Source organism: Corythoichthys intestinalis, chromosome 14 (genome assembly GCF_030265065.1).
Source record: "Corythoichthys intestinalis isolate RoL2023-P3 chromosome 14, ASM3026506v1, whole genome shotgun sequence".
NCBI lineage: Eukaryota > Metazoa > Chordata > Actinopteri > Syngnathiformes > Syngnathidae > Corythoichthys > Corythoichthys intestinalis.
In genome coordinates this window covers 7,935,067-7,955,197 of record NC_080408.1, presented here as the reverse complement: position 1 = coordinate 7,955,197, position 20,131 = coordinate 7,935,067, and the positions used below count along the sequence as shown (strand labels likewise).

The window sequence follows — 20,131 nt, the reverse complement described above, 5'->3', positions numbered from 1 at the left end:
TATGCTTGTACAGTACTGCTTATATTGATGTGGGAAAGAAAACAGGCTCACTGTGTTGTGTCGGGAAAATAAGAATGAAATATTAAACACACTTGATATAAACACAGAAAAAAGAAAAACTCATCAGTAGAGACACTGCCGCGGTAACAAGCTTGTTTCAAGACAGAACAACACAGTTGGGAGTCTAAACATCAGTGGCTGGACTCCATGTGTAATACAGCACTGAACGTAAGGGACAATGAGGGAGTGGTGCTTCGCAGTCACGCTTCAGTTGAGGTGATTGGCAAAAAACACTATACAGGCAGCGCAAACCCCAGTCCAGTGTAGCCAATGATTGTGATTCTTCTGGGTCGCCATGACAACTACATATGCTTGCAAGAGCTGGCCTTGAATTGTAGGCTGCATGTGACAAGATTTTGAGATCTACTCTCATGCAAACAGAGTCAATTTACAAGAGCCCATCAACTCGCAAAAACTTGATGGCTTGTCAGTAGGGTTGCCAACAGTCATTTGAAAAATGGAAACATCCCATATTCAGAAACAAACTACACGTCCCATATTAAGCTTTCAAGGGACGCGCTTTGTCCCGTATTATGCAACTCGAAAATAGTGTCTTATTTGTAGAACAATCGAATATTTGTACGGTGCTTATCCGATCGATCGGGTCCGATCACGTCATTTTCAAAGTATCGGAATCGGCAAAAAAATATCGGACATGCCTTTTTTTAATATATATATATATACATATTTTAATTAAATCGTTTTCTAATTGTATTTAACGTTACAGACATAATATGTTACACTCATCCAGAGTCTTTAGTTCAGGCTTAAGGTAGGGTTATCAAATTTATCCCGTAAATGGCAGTCATTAATTTTTTTTAAATGTATCACATTAAAATATTTAATGCAATTAACGCATGCACTGCACGACCCACTCACGCATTGTCGCGTTCAATCTGTAATGGCGTCGTTTTACCTATATACAGAGCTAAAAGGCAGCGTAAAATGAGTACAGTGAATTTTGGCAGCCTTTGGAGCCGTTTTTTAATTGGCTAAAGCCCTACAATCCCTCTCCCTATGGTTAGAAATATCGTGGGAAGCAATGTGGGGAAGAAAGGTAGTAATTGATCTTTTTCTTAACACCCTATTTTATTTCCCAACGCAGAGAAGATATATCAATTGGTACGACTACGCACAGTCATGTTTGCACTTCCCATCATGCATTTGGGCAGAACAGTTAAATGGCTACTGCTCAACAAATACACTCGATGGCAATATTTAGTCACAAAATACAAAGTCACATTTATCCTTTAAGAATTACAAGTCTTTCTATCCGTGGATCCCTCTCACAGAAATAATGTTAATAATGTAAATGCCATCTTGAGGATTTATTGTCATAATAAACGAATACAGTATTTATGTACTGTATGTTGAATGTATATATTCGTCCGAGTTTTATTCATTTTTTTCTTAATGCATTGCCAAAATGTATATGATTGGGAAAAATTATCGGGAATGATTGGAATTGAATCGGGAGCAAAAAAAAAAGCAATCAGATCGGGAAATATCGGGATCGGCAGATACTCAAACTAAAAAGGATCGGGATCGGATCGGGAGCAAAAAAACATGCTTATGTAGAGAAACACATTCCCCACCTTTCCCGCTTTTCGTCCAATGAGCTGACAAAACAATGGCAAAACGGAATCCCACTCTTCTCATTGGTCGAGGTAGTGTCGCTTGCCATGATGATAACGGAAGACAACACAAGAATGTGAGAAATAAGACGTTTGAGTGAAGCTTGAGTAAAAAGCATGTTCAAAATGATAATCATTTGATTTCTTGTTCTTCTATGTGTACTTTAATTTCACGAATTGTTATTATATTTATATGTTCTGTCAATGTAAAAAAAAAATCACTTTTCATGTACAAAAAAATAAAACTTAAAGGGTGACAGTTATCAGGCCGGCCAGCTTGACAAGTGAGGAGTCCCTTATTTATTTTTCAGGGACATGACAACTGTACTTGTGAGACCTGGAGTTTGAGGCGAATAGTCTTTCTTCGGCGGCAATCTCCCAACGCTTCTTCATTTCTCTTCCAGTGCACTCGAGCAGTAAATGAGGACGTATTGACTCAGTTGAGCCATTCGAATTTTCAGGAGAACAACACCCGGAACTTTCGATACTTTCTCTTCATGCTCCCTTTGAGTTAAAAACAGGGCTACCAGGTTGCCTTTCCAGCTTTGGATACTTATTTTGCTCTCTTCCCACGTGCGAGCAAGCTCTTGTAAAGGTGGCTCGACTGCGTTCCCTTACAGGGCCACAGCGAACAAAAAGTTTCAAAACTATCCCTTCATTTAACAACAGGAAGCACAAACGAAATAAAATAAAAACATTTCAATGTAAATGATATTAGGGCTGTCACTTTTTAAAAATTAATCACGTTAAAATATTTAACGCATGCACGGGACGACACACTCATGCATTGCCGCAAGCAGACTACAATGGCGCCGTTTTATGTATATTGAGAGCTAAGAGGCAGAGACAAGTGAGAGGAGTGAACTCAGGCATTCTTTGGAGTCGCGCTATTTATTGGAATAAGCTTTGGCATCTCTTCCACAACAATTATAACTCGAGATGTCCCGATCGATCGGGTCCGATCACGTCATTTTCAAAGTATCGGAATCGGCAAAAAAGTATCGGACAGGCCTTTTTTAATTTTTTTATTTTTTTTAATTCAATCTATTTAACGTTACAGACATAATGTGTTACACTCTTCCAGAGTCTTTAGTTTAAGCTTAAGGTAGGGTTATCAAATTTATCGCGTTAACGGCGAGAATAAAATTTTGTACATTTATCACGTTACAATATTTAACGCAATTAACGCATGCGCTGCACGACCCACTCACGCATTGTCGCGTTCATTCTATAATGGCGCCGTTTTACCCATACAGTTTATCGCGCTAAAAGGCAGCGTAAAATGAGAAGAGTGAATTTTGGCAGCCTTTGGAGCCTTTTTTTAAATGGCTAAAGCCTTACAATCCCTCTCCCAGCAATTAGAATAATCGTGGGAAGCAATGTGGGGAAGAAAGGTAGTAGTTGATCTTTTTCTTAACACCCTATGTTATTTCCCAACGCAGAGAAGATATATCAATTGGTACCACGACGCACAGTCATGGTTGCACTTCCCATCATGCATTTGGGCAGACGTTAAATGGCTACAGTATCATTTACTGAAAGCTCAACAAATACACTAGATGGCAATATTTAGTCACAATATACAAAGTCACATTTATCCTTTAAGAATTACAAGTCTTTCTATCCGTGGATCCCTCTCACAGAAAGAATGTTAATAATCTAAATGCCATCTTGAGGATGTATTGTCATAATAAACAAATACAGTACTTATGTTCTGTATGTTGAATGTATATATCCGTCCGAGTTTTATTCATTTTTTTCTTAATGCATTGCCAAAATGTAAATGATCGGGAAAAATTATCGGGAATGATTGGAATTGAATCGGGAGCAAAAAAAATTTAAAAATCAATCGGATCTGGAAATATCGGGATCGGCAGATACTCAAACTAAAACGATCGGGATCAGATCGGGAGCAAAAAAACATGATCAGAACAACCGTAATTATAAGTATTGTGGCCAGTGACGTGGGGTAAAATGACAGGAGATAATCTTTTTCTTAACACCCTGTATTGAACACAACACGCAGAGAAGATATACCATTTGCAGCCACCATTGACAGTCATGGTTGCCCAACTTCCCATCATGCATTTGGGCAGAACAGTTAAGTCGCTACAGTATCATTTACTGAAAGCACAACAAAAATAGTATTCCTATGTCTCAAAGAGAACTGGCATTCCCAATCAAAATAGCTATGCAAAATAATACTCAGACTTTGGTCAAACTCTATTCAAACATTTTGTTTAGCTCAACAAACACAGTAGATGGCAATATTTAGTCACAATATACAAACTATCACAGGTCTCGTACGTTGTGAAGTCAACCCTCAAATGAACGTAAGGTACAATGAACCCGGAAACTACGGCGTCAGTCGAGGGGCAAAACGCACTAGAAAAACTTGGCTAGATCTCTAATTAATTTAAAACTCGCCCTTGACACCTTGTGGTGTATTTCAATCACTACCTTCCACAATGGCGAGCTATTAGTTTATTTTTTGACTGGAAAATTTTACAAATTTTATGAATACGAAAACATACAGAGGGGTTTTAATATAAAATTACTATAACTTGTACTCACATTTATCATTTAAGAATTACAAGTCTTTCTATCCGTGGATCCCTTTTACAGAAAGAATGTTAATAATGTAAATGCCATCTTGTGGATTTATTGATATAATAAACAAATACAGTACTTATGTACAGTATGTTGAATGTATATGCAGTGGGGAGAACAAGTATTTGTCTTATCTTATCATTCCAAAAATAATTTACAGAAAAATATGGCATATTTTAGCATAGGCGGAGTTTGACTTTTGGGGCAAGGGGGGCACAACATGTTGATGACCCCAAAACGCAGTGTCAGCAATAAAAATGACTTACAAGAATATTTATAATAATAAGTTGACAATGAGTGTTTTTTGTTTCCCATCATTCTTGAGGGGAATTCTAAATCAGGCTGCTTTGGCAATACTTTTCGCCAAGATCGTCATCCATTGAATATGGTATGTCCGCCGGTGTTGTGCCAATGTAGTTACCCCAGTCAAAAATTGTATCCCCTGGGCGGAGCCATATGGAAGTAAATTTGTGTCTTTATTATTCAATCAAAAAAAGTTGCTTCAATCAAAAAAAAAAAAAAAAAGTAGCTTTAATCAAAATATATATTTTCAATTAAAAAAAAGTGGCTTCAATTTAAAAAAAAAAAAGTGTTTAAACGCAAAAATAAATTTGAAACAAAAAAATGCATGTGAAAGCTATTTTTCTTTGACTTTTTTTTATTTTTTATTAAAGCAACTTTTTTGATTGAAGTAATGTTGGTTTGTGTTTGGGCCACATTTTGGCTAGGATGTTTTTGTCTTTATTATTCAATCAAAAAATAAGTTGCTTCAAAAAACCTATATATTTTCAAAAAACTAATCAAAAAAGAAAAATTTCAATCATAGAAAACGTTTTTGAATGCGAAAAAATATTTGATATTGAATTTTTTTTATTTTTGGGAAAATTATATGCAAAGCAAATGACCGTCTAAGGTGCCAGTCACATGATCTGTTCGAAAAATAATTTGGAACCATTATAAAAAATTTTTTAAAAATTGTGTTCATTTCATTTTTGTTGTAGTTTTATTGCTTTACAACTTTTATATATGTAGGAAAGTCAATTTCATGCAATGACAATTTTTGGCCACTGGGGGGGGCCTGGCCCCCTTAGCCTCCCCTTAAAATCCGCTTATGTATTTTAGAGATGGTTTGAATTGCGATTAATTTATTTTTAAGCTGTGATTAACTCTATTAAAAATTTTACTTGTTTGACAGCCCTAAAATTATTATATTAATGATCAGATTTTAAGAGGACTGTACACTGTAAGCCAAAAAGTGAAGGTAAATTGGATTTTGTTATTTCTTCATAAATTGTAGCAACCTGGTTTTGTAGTTTTAGACAGGCCTAAACACCAGTGGAACTCTGACACTGTGAAAGTTTGGTCTGACGGGAAGCTGCATATGAATGAGGAGGTGAGGAGTGTAGCATGATGCATGAAATAGCTTTTAACCTAGTCTACAAACTTGTACTTCACAGTACAGCAGCTTGAGACATAGTACATTCCTAAACCCCACTCTCGGAGAAAAAAACAAAACATAAAAGACACATCTTGACACTGAATGAGTTAATCATGTAAAGCACATTTAGATGAAGTATGTAAATAGAGATGCGTTTCATGTGAACACCCTGGCATCGATTAGAGTTGTCAGTATAGATCAAGTAAAGATTTCATAAAATTTTAAATGCAGACTGCCCGATCATGACGGGCTACCGAATCGCGATGGATTGCTGATGCGCATGAGTGAACCGACGTCACTTCCTCTAGAGCAGAGCTTCTCAATTATTTTCTGGTACGCCCCCCCAAGGAAGACGTAAATATTTCGCGCCCCCCCCAAACTCTCTGCCGCCAGTGTAAATAGTATCATTTGTCTATAAAATTATTATTATAAGTACGCATCTGCCTAACATTGTGTCCTTTTTTCTACTAAAGAAAACATTGTAATATAAATGAACTTAGAATAAAGTATAAAATTATTAACAATGTTTTGTTTGTAACAGAAAAGCCTTAACGCGCATCAATTTGCCTGAATTAAAAAAAAAAGTCACATCCAAATTGTAAAAACACACTCGAGGTACATTTTTGACCATTAGATACTGAAAAATAAAATGTAATAAAATCAGTAAATAATTTTTTTTAAATCAAATTGATAAGAAACATTAACTCATGAAGACAATATGCCAAAAAATTTGACCGAAAAAAACAAAACTGAATAGAAAAAAAAAAAAAAAAAAAAAAGTGTCTTTGGACAAAAGGAAGAGTGTCTTTGGACAGAAGGTTTGGACATTTTTTATTTTCGCTGCTCACAGTATCACCTCATTTGCAAAGGTGTGGGGTTATTTAGCACTGAGCATGCTAACAGTGCTCACTGGTTTACTGATATAAAACGGACAAAGCGGGACGATTGTTGGCAATATTCGCCCCGTTTTCGCTAAAAAACAATCAAGCGGCTTATCAATGAGATTGGGGTCTAATGTCTTTAAGTGGTGTCTTAATTGATCTGGCTTCCGGCTGTCCGCTATAATTTTTTAATTATTTTATTTATTAAATAATTTTGACAGCCCTAAATAAAACTATATACACTTTATGTTGAAAGTCATAAGTTTTATTGGTTAAATATACAAAGAAAAGTACAAATATGTGTTGGTTCTATGGCAGATTTTCATAAATGTGCATCATGAGCGCTGCCTGAGAAATGCCTCATCAAAATGCCTATTCTTTTGAAGTGAACGGCATTTCTTAACCTGAAAAGATAGAAATGCTAAACGTTACACACAAAAACTTGAAACGTTTCTACACAAGCTGTGTTTCGGGTTAAGAACACCCTGTAAATGCTTTACAAACTGTTAACAAATACTTCACAAATCAACAATAAATCATTTATCAACAGTTTACTAATGATCTATTAACTAGTAAAACGGATTGTTATTATAAAGTGTTACCTTAAGGTGAAAGAGGGGGTAACAACGGAGAGGTTCAAACTTGGAATACATCAGTACTATATGAATGGGATACCATATGCGGTGCCCAGACTGAATTAATTAGCTGGTGGAGTTGATTTCAACAAATTCGGTGCAGTTTATAAGTTATTTGTTAGAATCAGGTGTCGGGGGTGGCTAAGCTAGCGCGAATCAAATGGGCTGACTTACCATGGCAATAAAAAAACAATACAGATCTACAAACAGATCCAACATAGTCAAATAAATTAAAAATGCAGATCATTGTTCCAATTGCAACCAAAACAGTGTCACACGAAACTGCCGTAATTCATTTTATTCTGCAGGACTAATTTTTTTAGATGCATGATAAAAACACGATAGAAGTGCTTCGGGAAAGTCGGATTTATCCCACTCGGATGGTACCAGTTGACTGGCAGCCGGCAACATGGCAAAATGTGCATTTAGAGGGTGTGGAAACAGACAGAAGAAATGGGCAAAGCCAAGTTTCAACAAATTCCCTATGAAGAATGAGGAACAATATAAACTGGTAATTTACATATAAAATCAGCAGTGGAAAAAACCAATGTGATATCACTCCGCTCTGCTCCTGTGCAGAGCTGCTGGATTACTAATGATGCTGTTCATACTGCAATTATTGACAGGCAATGGTAAGTTTTAATAACTTTATCCTGAAAACAGAGCCAACACTATTGATTGCATGGGCCATCCATGATTTTCATATGTGCATATCTTGTTTTTTATTGGCATGCTAAGTCAGCCCAATTGACTCGCGCTAGCTTAGCCACTCCGGAGATGTGAAACTAACAAATAACTAACAAACTACAAAGAATTTGTTGAAATCAACTCCACCTACTAATTAACACTGGAAGTCCCGGGTTTTTTGGGCTATGAAGAAAGACCAGAAAGGCGTTAAATGACCCAGATACCAAACTGACTAATTGGCTTTGTCAAAAAATAGACCATTCAGATTCAGAGATTTTATTTGTCATTGACACCAGCTCTCACAAGGGTGTTCGGGAAAGGAAAATTATAATCAAATCAAGCAGAATAAGGAATTTAATATGCCCAGATACTGCTGGTCTTCAGTCAAATTCGCACTCCTCATGGCGTAGGCGAGATCTCAGGTCCCTTAAGTCATTGCCATTAGTCACGGTCTGCCTCGACAGTTCCGTCACCTGGCGAAAGATAGTATCCACTTTTCTCCATCCGTCCTCGAACCGAACCTTGAGTCCACAGAGCCAGTTCTCGGTCCGAGCCTCGACACGATCTTCCAATGTCTTGAAACGCACCGTTTGATCCATGGTCAATTTGTTGATTTCCTTGAAAGCTGCTGTCTTGGAAACTTTCCGGCAGAGCAGGGCACCTCCAAAGCCAAACAGAAGGAACCCTAAAACCGTCACGCCAAACAGCCAAATATCCTCGATATCTTCCACGGACAGGACAGTAAGACTCGCTGGTTTCCAATGATCCCATAAATCTCTCACTTAACCAGCGGCGAAGGTCCTGTCTGGGCAAGACGGCTCTTCTGGAGCACCTTGTCATCTTGAGAAAATCTTGTCAGTTGCGCTAATAGACCAACTAATCAGATCAATTTTGTATGAGAGTCCAGCGCGGTTTATCTACAGAGGAAAAAAATTAGACCAACAGACTGACAAAGAAGAAGAAAACAGCAAGCAGCAGCTGGGAGGAAAAACACGTCCGCCCTCGTCAGTGGCAGGAAGAAGAAGCAATCAAGCGATCTAGGTGTGAAGGGGTGGTTTCACTCTGGATAGCTGCAATTAGCACCTTGAATATTTGCAAATCCAGGACTTTCTTGGCTTTGTCAAACACGGAGATGGCCAGTCGCCGTGCTCTATATGATTGACATGGCAGCACTGAATGCATATGTGTTGTATCAGGCATGCACTGGAAGGCAAGAGAGATGGGTGGACTTCTTGGTGGGTCTTCCAAAGGAATTGGCTCACTCTCATGTGGGCGAAAAGAAGACGCACAAGGAAAAATTGCTTCGGCAACAACCTCCAACACCAAGCCCTTGGAAAACGGCGAAGTGTCAAATGTCACCACATAAAAAATGTTTTGTTCTTTATTACACCGTCCCTTGTACTGTAGGCCGACTGTAGGTCCCCATCTGCCGGGCTGTGGACCGGTACCGGTCCGTGGCACATTTGCTCCCGGGCCGCATAGAAATAATTTAATAACGACCGCATTCTGGCTGAATTAACCCTGTGCTCCTGCTTAACACACCAATATCCCTGTCTACTCTAGATACAATACTACGGGATAGATTAGAAATTCGTCATAGAAATCCACTGATTGGACTGCAAGCAGTACATCTTGTTTGTGCATATAATATATCTATGTGCGCTTGTCCTCGATAATAACATATTGCTAGGCCGCAGGCGCAGCACATTTGTTCCCGGAAATAATTAGCCCCAACACGAGCGAAGATGACTGGAAAACAGACGTCTTTGGAGATATTTTTACGGCGAAAAGGGCACATGACGAGCCTACAACCTCGAAGACCCATGAACGGCGAAGGAGTGGATTTGTGACCCATTTGTGAATAAACCGAGTGATTCGAGCATATCTGTGCAACAGGAAGATCAACTTGTAGAGCTCGCAAATGACGGCGACCTTATTAAACGTACATTTGAGACAACAACTCTACCGAGGTTCTGGATTAAAGTCATTCTGGAATATCCTGACATCGCTACGAGAGCTTTGAAAACCTTGCTACAATTTCCATAATCGTATCTTTGTGAAGCGGGCTTCTTAATGTTTAACGACAAGGTGAAGTCGTTAATGGTGAGAGCGGTGTGCAGTTGTTGTGTGCAGCTTAGATGGCATGATGTATCTGAGGAGAACATTCCAATCCAGAGGAGAATATTCCTTTCTTTCAAGAAAGTTTGTAGTGTTTACTTTGGAATCGCTGCATTTGCGCATTTTGCAGCTATGGTTAACGTTACGCGCATGCGAAGAACTGCATCGTTGCAATTTTTGATGGGTTGCAAAATTTCTCAGAACACCGGTCCGTGAAAAAAAGACCCAAATAACACCGGTCCGTGGTGCAAAAAAGGTTGGGGACCCCTGCTGTAGGCAAACTGCAGCTTTTGGAATATGTAAAAATGGTTGTCCGCCCGATTGCCTCCCTGAGCGGTCCACTGCCCGACAAGGCCAAGGCAGCCCTGATCTGCAAACACTCAAGATGATAATTAGAGCAATCCAACCCTGTGGTTTTGCGAGTGTAAATGGGAATAACTAATGAGGACCTCAATGCTCACAAAAGATATTTTGGTTAGGATGAGATGACCTTTTTCTGGATACAAAAGGGATTTGTATCAACTGATCCACTCTTGGTAGTTCTAGTGTCGCTAACTCAAAGATTAATCCTGATGTCAAAAATTCTGAACTTCCCCTTTAAGCTTAGAAAAATTGAAGAATCGAGAAAAAAAAGGTTAAAGTCTCCAAAAGACAAGTCAAATATTTAGGCTGGTTTCTCCAGTTGATTAAAAACAGCAGGATGCTCAGGGTATTGTGAGCAGGCACACTGTAATGATAAAACTGCCACAAGTCATCCTGCGACAACCTTTCCTCAAAAACTGAACACTGAATGCCAAATTATTTCTGGTTGATTGCACAGCCTATTTTCAAAACTGGTCATTTGATAAATTGATTTTCTGACACCAGTAAGGGTGTAAGGGTACATGTATTTGTATTGAACCGTTTCGGTACGTGGTGCTCGGTTCGGAACGGAGGCGTACCGAACGAGTTTCTGACGTAATGTAACCCTTACTTTTCGAGGCTGTGAGTCGATCGGGTTACAGTGTCTTTGTGTAGATTATATTTACTCCGTTTTCTCTACTATAATGTGGACCAACACAGTAGGACAGTATAACCCAGAAACGTCAACGGCGCCACAATGTGGCCGCCGCAAGAACACAGTGAAACGCGGGCTTTAAAGTCAATCAGTCAATGCACACCAGTCGCAGTGTGGCTGCGTGTTAGATGCGTCCCAGAAGCAGCTCAACACGACGCACGCGAAAAGACTGGCAGAGTTTACTATTTCACGCGAGGTGCGTCAATACTACTACCGGTAGCTAGGATCGGGCAGACCGGAAGTCACTCGTGTAAAAATACGGTGGATCCGGTCGATTTTCAAACTAATATGCAATCGTAACCCACTTTTTGAGTCCACCAAATCTCTTGATTGATACATCGGGGAACAGTTGACTTGTCTTTGTGTATTTACTGCTGTCTTCTCTGCTATAATAATAACCAACACGGCCCAGTGTTCAATACAAAACCCTCCTACCACAACAAAACAAGTAGGAACTAATATTCACATAGGAACTAAAGTTATACAACATAAAATATACAATATAAATGAATACTAAATCACATTTGTAAAATATAAACACATAATAAAATAAATAATAGCCCGTTTAAATAAAATAAATTGAAATGAGCTAAAACACCTGTAATTAAATAATAAGAATAATACACAGATCCTGCTTGCACAATTACATTTATTAATTTCTGTGTGGCGCTTTAACTTGAGAAAATCCACCAATAAAGCGTTTGAAAACCGTTCATAAGAAAAAAGATTCATTGAGGCATTTCATTTGTAAAATACATGTTAAAATCTTTGTCATTGTGATTTTTTTTCTCTTAAGCACAGGACTTCTTTTTTTATTTCTTTCAGAAAGAAAGCTGACCAATATGCGGGGTCTGAAAGGCAAATTGTTGTTGGATTATCTTTACATATCCGCCACTTTTTGAGCAGAATTCTAGCTTTGTATACGCTAATGTTCCTATTGTTGAAAGCACACAGGTGTGTAATAAACAACTAGCACATTTATTGTTTTGCATTCTTACTGTACCGAAAATGAACCGAACCGTAACCTCAAAACCGAGGTACGTACCGAACCAAGATTTTTGTGTACCGTTACACCCCTAGACACCAGTGCACAAAACTTACTTTTTCCCACAAAGTAACTTGGAAGATTTTTCAGCAATTCCATTGTACGATGGCAAAGCCACTTAACAAAACTGGAAAACCACCCCTTTTAGAACTGATGCTTTATTTCACAACATCTTTGCATTGGCTTGTTTCTTAATTTTCTCCAGTTGTTTTCCCCCAAGCACATAAGTTCATCCACACTTAGGTTGTCAGGACAATAGCATGATTCCCAGGTGACGTCAGCAGCGGTTTGATAGCACGCTTGTTTCCATGGAGGACTTGCAGTGCAGCGGCAAGTATCAACTTCAGTCGACTAGACTAATGCGCCGAGTTGTGCGGCAGAGCTCAAATGTGACATGCACGCAAAGTCTTACCTATGGTGATGTTGAAACCGTCGATGCTGAAAGTGGCGCTGCGACCCTTTCGGAAGCGATGCTTTTTAGAGTTCGCCTCCATGGCTCGGGCACGTGGGCGCCTCTAATCAGCTCTTTTAGTTGTTGAATCTTTTCCTTCAGTTTAGTGACTATCCTTTTCGAGGGGATGGTCGTCACACCCCCTTGATGCTCAGAGCTGGTAGAGAACCTTCCCAGACACAGAACCTCGTATTGCTGACACTTCCCGTCCCCCTGACTTTATCTTCTCTCTTCCTCTTGAAGCTCTCTCACACCTAACCAAGCTCATTTCAACTTATGGCTCTTGACTCTCTCTAGATTTTTTCTCTCGCTTTCTCTCTCTCTACCCCTAAGAGGTATGGTAGGTGTATAGTGGGAGGTGGGAAGGGAGGACATCTCTAGAGATATTTAAAAGCACATGACTCCTCCTACTAGGAAGAATTTTCAGCATCGGAGGCTCAGAGTTGGCATGACAAACTCTGGTTGGAATATATGCTGGTTTTGCTTTACAAGAGTGATTTTGTGCATCGAGTGCCGACGAGTCATTAAATCAATGCCGCTACCTTTTCATTTTGTAGACGCTTATTTACCAGGCGCAGAACGCCGAAGCCCATTATGAGCACACATGAAGACACACACACACTTGCACAAAAGCTTTGTTCCGAGGAATAGACAGAGTGTTCCCGCTCCAGTGGTTATGTAGTATTTGTATGAGTACACAAAAGCCATCCTAATGAATTCACGTCAGAGCTAGGGCAGGGTTTTCTTTATTACTTTTTGACTATTATGTGAAAGTGAACACACGCACGGTATAAGCAAATGGATGTTCTCCTTATTAATGCCACCTGACATTTAGCGCTCCCCTCTCATTCATTTCTTAGTCCAATCACGTGTAATCAAGCGCTGATTTTTAAAACATCACGTGGCATTTCTTAAATGTCACTTCGTATTAAGGAATGCAATTTTTTGGAGCATTATATACTATAATGTAATACGAGCAGAAAAACAAATTATTAGGGCCCAAGCACCAACAGGTGCGAAAGCCCTATTGTTCTGCAAAGGAGTATTATTTTTCTTTTTTTCATGGCAAATGAAAATGGCCCATTTGGAGGTCTTAACATGTTCAAAAACTCACCAAAACTTGCACAAACATGCGGATTCGAAAAAAATTCGATAATTTGGCAACGTTGTGAAAAAATGTCAAAAAATGGCTTATTGGTGCCCCCTGGAATTTTTAAAAAAGGCCTCTCCATTTAGGTTTTTTCAACGTAGAGCGATGAAATTTGCAGAGTCAATACCTTGTGTAAAAATTAGGGCTGTCAAACGATTAAAATTTTTAATCGAGTTAATTACAGCTTAAAAATTAATTAATCGTAATTAATCACAATTAATCGCAATTAAAACCATCTATAAAATATGCCATATTTTTCTGTAAATTATATACATATTCTGTAAAATAATTTGTTGGAATGGAAAGATAAAACACAAGATGGATATATGCATTCAACATCCGGTACATAAGGACTGTAGTGGGCATTTCACTCTACTGTCATTTAAATCTGTCTATGCTGTCCTCACTCCGAAGCGTCTACTTTTTCCAAAGCTAGACAGCTAGTGAACGACGCCTTAATAATCAGACTTCTTCCTTTTTCATCTGATTTATTAATAAAATGGCCTCAAACCACTGTCCTCTTTAGACCGTAGTGAAATTACAAAAAAAAAGTACACAAGCATTGCATTAGCAACAACGTTAGCTTAGCACGCTATACAGGTTCACTGAACAAACAAAAAGCGTCTCATACAAAAAATATAACATTTCGCTTCCTAACATAATATGTACATTCTTTACAACAACCATACTTACGGACAAGTCTTGTCCAAGGATCATATAAGCACAACATTACAACGTAGGCGTCAGCCCGAGACGTCGTGCAGCCATATTGAACTGGCAAGAAAGCAATAAACCATGTCGCAAAGCGACCACAAGAGTTCGCTGTTAGACAGCACAAAAAACCTTGCTGTAAAACTTACCAAAAGGCAGAATACTGTCTGAGCGGGACATGTGCATTAATTGCGTCAAATATTTTAACGTGATTAATTTAAAAAATTAATTACCGCGCGTTAACGCGATAATTTTGACAGCCCTAGTAAAAATGCTTTAAAAAGTCTCTTGCACCCATATTCCAAACCCAACAGGAAATCGGGTATTTTGAATTGAATATTGAAAAACATGCCATTTCTGTCGAAAACCAGGGTGCACGTTTGAGACCTTTGCGCCGAGGCAGTTAGTTGGATCCTCCTCAAAATTGGTGAGACTCTTCATGAGACATATGAGATGTTAAGTTATCAAAATGGTCAGTTTTGATAACTTGTCGGGCTTATTTGGGGTTAGGGCTTCTTCAGGGCAAATGAAAATGGCCAATTTGAAGTTCTGAACATGCTCGAAAACTCACCAATGATAGGGTTTAGGGTTAGGGCTTAGGGTTCACACTCTGCTACTTCTTCTGTGGGAGAAAAAAATACTTTGTACTTTTAAATGAAATATATTAGGGATAAAACTAGTTCTGTGGGGAAAAAAATACTATGTACTCTTCAATGACATATATTAGGGATAAATTGGTTCATCTGATGACTGCAGTGAAGAACTACTTTGAGTCATTAAGGCTGTTGCTTCACACTCTGCTACTTCATCTGTAGGAGAAAAAAAGATACGGTGTATTTTTCATCGTGCTGAAGTCGATGGGGTGCCAAAGTCGGACATTTTTTTTTGACAAAATACCAAATTCAGAAAATGACTAATAACTCCCCCATACAACGTTCAATCTTTTTCATATTTGGCATGTACGTGATGTATCCCAGCCTGAACTCGACTTCATTGAAATATCACCCATTACGCCTGGTTATTATTCTTTTTTCATGGCAAATGAAAATTGCCCATTTGGAGGTCTTAAAATGCTCAAAAACCCACCAAAATTTGCACAAACATGCGGATTCGCAAAAATTTCGATGATTTGGCAACGTTGTGAAAAAATGTCAAAAAATGGCTTATTGGCACCCCCTGGAATTTTTAAACAAAGGCCTCTCCATTTAGGTTTTTTCAACGTAGAGCCATGAAATTTGCAGAGTCAATACCTTGTGCAAAAATGCTTTTAAAAGTCTCTTGCACCCACATTCCAAACCCAACAGGAAATCGGGTATTTTGGATTGAATATCGAAAAACATGCCATTTTTGTCGAAAACCAGGGTGCACGTTTGAGACCATTGCGCCAAGGCAGTTAGTTGGATCCTCCTCAAAATTGGTGGGACTCTTCATGAGACACATGAGATGTTATCAAAATGGTGAGTTTTCATTCACGGGCCTGACCTGGGCCGAGTACCAGTCGGGTTTATTTGGGGATTAGGGTTAGGGTTGGGGCTTCTTCAGGGCAAATAAAAATGGCCAATTTGAAGTCCTGAACATGCTCGAAAACTCACCAAAATTTGCACATATCAAAATTTGCACATATCAAAATGGTGAGTTTTCATTCATGACTGACCTGTGAGGGGCGTTTTTTTTTGTGTGTGTTAGGGTTTAGGGTTAGGGCTTAGGGTTCACACTCTGCTACTTCTTCTGTGGGAGAAAAAATACTTTGTATTTTTTAATGAAATATATTAGGGATAAAACTACTTCTCCTGTGGGAGAAAAAAATACTATGTACTTTTCAATGAAATATATTAGGGATAAATTGGTTCATCTGACGACAGCAGTGAAGAACTGCTTTGACTCATTAAGGCTGTTGCTTCACACTCTGCTACTTCATCTGTAGGAGAAAAAAAGATACGATATATTTTTCATCGTGCCAAAGTCGATGGGATACCAAAGTTGGACATTATTTGACAAAACACCAAATTCAGAAAATGACTAATAACTCCCCCATACTACGTTCAATCTTGTTCATATTTGGCATGTACGTGATGTATCCCAGCCTGAACTCGACTTCATTGAAATATCACCTATTAGGCCTGGCGCCCCCTGCTGGGATCAGGAAATTGCCTTTTTTACGAGACCGACTCCTCTTTGAAGGGAAAAAAAACCCTAATGATCCCCCCAAAAAATCACCGAAAACAAATTGGAGGAATCAACACAGGACTCCCGAGGGCCCGTTGAGTCCTGCTTGCAGGGCTAGTTACGTATTGTTTCCTTCAATGGAGGCTATGTTCCCTATAATAAATGCTGGGGTCACCAGGTGCGTCATCCACTTGAGATAAACGTCCCCTCAAATAGACACCCATCACGAAACGCAGCAGGTAATTATCTCAGCCCATACAGTGGAAGCTATTTTTCACAAGAGTTACTCTCTGATTCTCTTTGTTGCTAACTAAAACACCAACACTGCACACGAACAGTCAGTGTAGACTGAAGAATAAAATAATTCTTCTGTTTTGTGGCGAAGGCCAACGATCTAGTTTACTCAGTGCTTAATTTGTAAATCGTAAGGTGCCGGAACGCTAAGTACCGTATTTTTCGGACTACAAGTCGCTTCTGAGTATAAGTCGATCCAGCCATAAAATGCCCAATGAAGAGAAAAAAAACATATACAAGTCGCACCGGAGTATAAGTCGAATTTTTGGGGGAAATTTACTTGATAAAATCCAACACAGAGAACAGACATGTCATCTTGAAAGGCAATTTAACATAAAAATACAATAGAGAACAACATGCTAAATAAATGTACAGTGTACAGTGCATGACCAACGAAATGTGAATATACTGTCCTACGCTACGGCCTGTCCTAGCTATCCAGCGAACTCCCAAAAGACAATGCTGGACGTCCGTATAATTTGCTGAATCAATTTGGTCCTCGATAGAAAACAGGTTCGCATCAACGTAAATAAATGATAATTAGGTACTATTGGTAATAAGTAACAGGTTAGCATGCGTTCGCTATCATTAGCACATCGTTCAAACAACCACACAACTGGCTCTAAGTGTCCGATCGCGGATGAAAAACACACAACAACAGAAAAGATGATACACGCAGGCGTTGCTTCTGTAGAGATGATTTAAAAGCATGAACAATGAAAGTAGGTTCGCATCCGTCTACTCTCTAGCTAACTCGCCCACTCACTCACTCAGAGCTACGTAGCTGTTCGTCTTCTTCTGGCGTGTCACGTAAACAAGTGCAAGTGCGCCCTCACGTGGGCGTGAAAGCGCCACAAATTAAATGCATCCATTTCAAGAGAAAAAAGTCAATAATACAATTGAACATACACTGCCAAAGGCAGAACGCGAACGTGGCCATAGCTATAAAGAGTTATTCAGATAACTATAGCATAAGAACATGCTAACAACTTTACAAAACCATCAGTGTCACTGCAAAACACCAAAATAACATGTGAAATTATATCATAATGTGTTAATAATTCCACACATAAGTCGCTCCTGAGTATAAGTCGCACCCCCAGCCAAAATATGAAAAAAAAACGCGACTTATAGTTCGAAAAATACGGTACATACAGTGGGGCAAATAAGTATTTAGTCAACCTCCAATTGTCCAAGTTCTCCAACTTGAAAAGATTAGAGAGGTCTGTAAATGTCAACATGGTTAAATCTCAACCATGAGACAGAATGTGGGAAAAAAAACAGAAATGACATTGTTTAATTTTTAAAGATTTCCTAATTACATTGGAAAATAAGTATTTGGTCTAAGAGTGTGACAATATCTCAATACAGCGATATATCGCGATATTTTGCAACCTGATGGGTTATCGATATGCTCCCGCCAAGAATCGATACTTTTATTTAACATATTGACCATACAATGGAGTATGGATGCTGAAAACTGCTCAATGTTTGTTGAGCAATTCCTTGGCGGTCCACTAGGAGCGCTCGGGAGTGGCGGTGAGGGTAAAGTGCGCACAAGTTGTCTAGAGAAGAAGAGAGGAAGCTCCAAGTGGGTTGAAAAAATAAAAAAGCTCCGTGAGAACGGTGGAGGAAAAAATGAGAAAAATATTGCTACAAATCACACATGGGGACACACTTTACATTTTACACCAACAAGAAAGGAAGTAAGGGGAACAAGGACTTTGCTGTATGCAAGAATTGTCTAAGAAAAATAAGTTTCACTGGGAGCTGGTGACGTAGTGGACACGGGAGTTTGTGAGCTTCGCTTTCATCACTTGAGGTAAGAAAGTTTTGCAATGTAATTGACTTTTTAATTTACATGTATTATTTTGATGACATTTGGTGTTGAATGATATAAAATAAACCAGGACCCTAAACTGGATGAAAATGAATATCGAACAAGCCCACATGAATTTACCCATTTATTTGATATTATTTGAGAACAAATTTCTATCTAGTTTACTACACAAACTGTTATTACTGTCATTTTGATACAATAAGCTATAAAAATGGTTTGAATAGGTTCCAAGATATATAAAGTGATGTGCATGATAATTAATGTAGCCTACATATTAAAAATAGGTAATTATTGAATTTTTAATTTCTATACATTCAATTCATATTTTTTTAAATTCAATACTTCCAACAACAACAAAAATCGGGATTTCAACTCAAACGCTATGAAGTAGCTAATATTTTTTGTTTTATTTTGTTGTTTTTAAGGTGAGGAAGACTGTGACTGAGCAAGTCTGACATCTTAAATGCTGAAGCAGATAGCGGAAGTGCTCAAACCAAGCAACAAAGGTCATATACGAAGAAAAGACCCACCAATTTTATCATTGCCCCACTCCAAGCTCAACTGCTGTCACCTACGGCACTTTTTATTTATTTTTTTTTTTAAAGATTTAAAACTTTAATGAAATTAAGGGTGCCATTCATCATGATCTCTCCAAGCGATATCAGTGATCGTGGTTGGTTTCCTCTATATGTGCAGGGGCACAATCTGCAGTAGATTTATATTTTACAGCAATGTTGCACAGAAAAGGTGTCACTGTTTAATAAATGACTTAAACAGTATTTTTTCTATTTTTAAATAGCTTTTTTTTTTTTTCAACAGTTGTATCATAGAATGTCATGTATCCAATTTCTGACCAATATATCGATAATCGATGTATCGTGATATAATCGTTATCGTGAGCCTTGTATCGCGAATCGTATCGTATCGTATCGTGAGGTGCCCTGAGGTTCCCACTCCTAATTTGGTCACCTACAAAAGAGCAAGATTTCTGGCTGTCAGAGAGGTCTAACTTCTTCTAACGAGGTCTAATGAGGCTCCACTCGCTACCTGTATTAATGGCACCTGTTTTAACTCATTAACGGTATAAAAGACACCTGTCCACAATCTCAGTCAGTCACACTCCAAACTCCACTATGGCCAAGACCAAAGAGCTGTCGTAGGACACCAGAGACAAAATTGTAGACCTGCACCAGGCTGGGAAGACTGAATCTGCAATAGGTAAATCGCTTGGTGTAAAGAAATCAACTGTGGGAGCAGGGGTCGCGTTAACCGAATATTTTCCGTTGTTGACCGGTTTTTCAAAACGGTGACGGAAAAAACTGAAGTCCATCCGTCATTTTGACAGGTTGCAATT

General features: G+C 38.7%; 1 protein-coding gene across 2 annotated transcripts in view; it reads right to left on the bottom strand.

The window, feature by feature from the left end:
• The window catches only part of LOC130929512 (dual specificity calcium/calmodulin-dependent 3',5'-cyclic nucleotide phosphodiesterase 1C), a 306,205-nt gene that overhangs the window by 239,431 nt on the left and 46,643 nt on the right, over window positions 1-20,131 (bottom strand). Inside the window, exon 1 of one of the 2 annotated variants that reach the window (XM_057856687.1) lies at window positions 12,578-12,943. The exons of the other annotated variant lie outside the window; for it this stretch is intronic. Coding sequence (XP_057712670.1) covers window positions 12,578-12,659 — 82 coding nt within the window. The 5' untranslated portion in view covers window positions 12,660-12,943. Of the gene's footprint in view, window positions 1-12,577; window positions 12,944-20,131 lie in introns of those variants that run through there. 2 annotated transcript variants of the gene reach the window in all.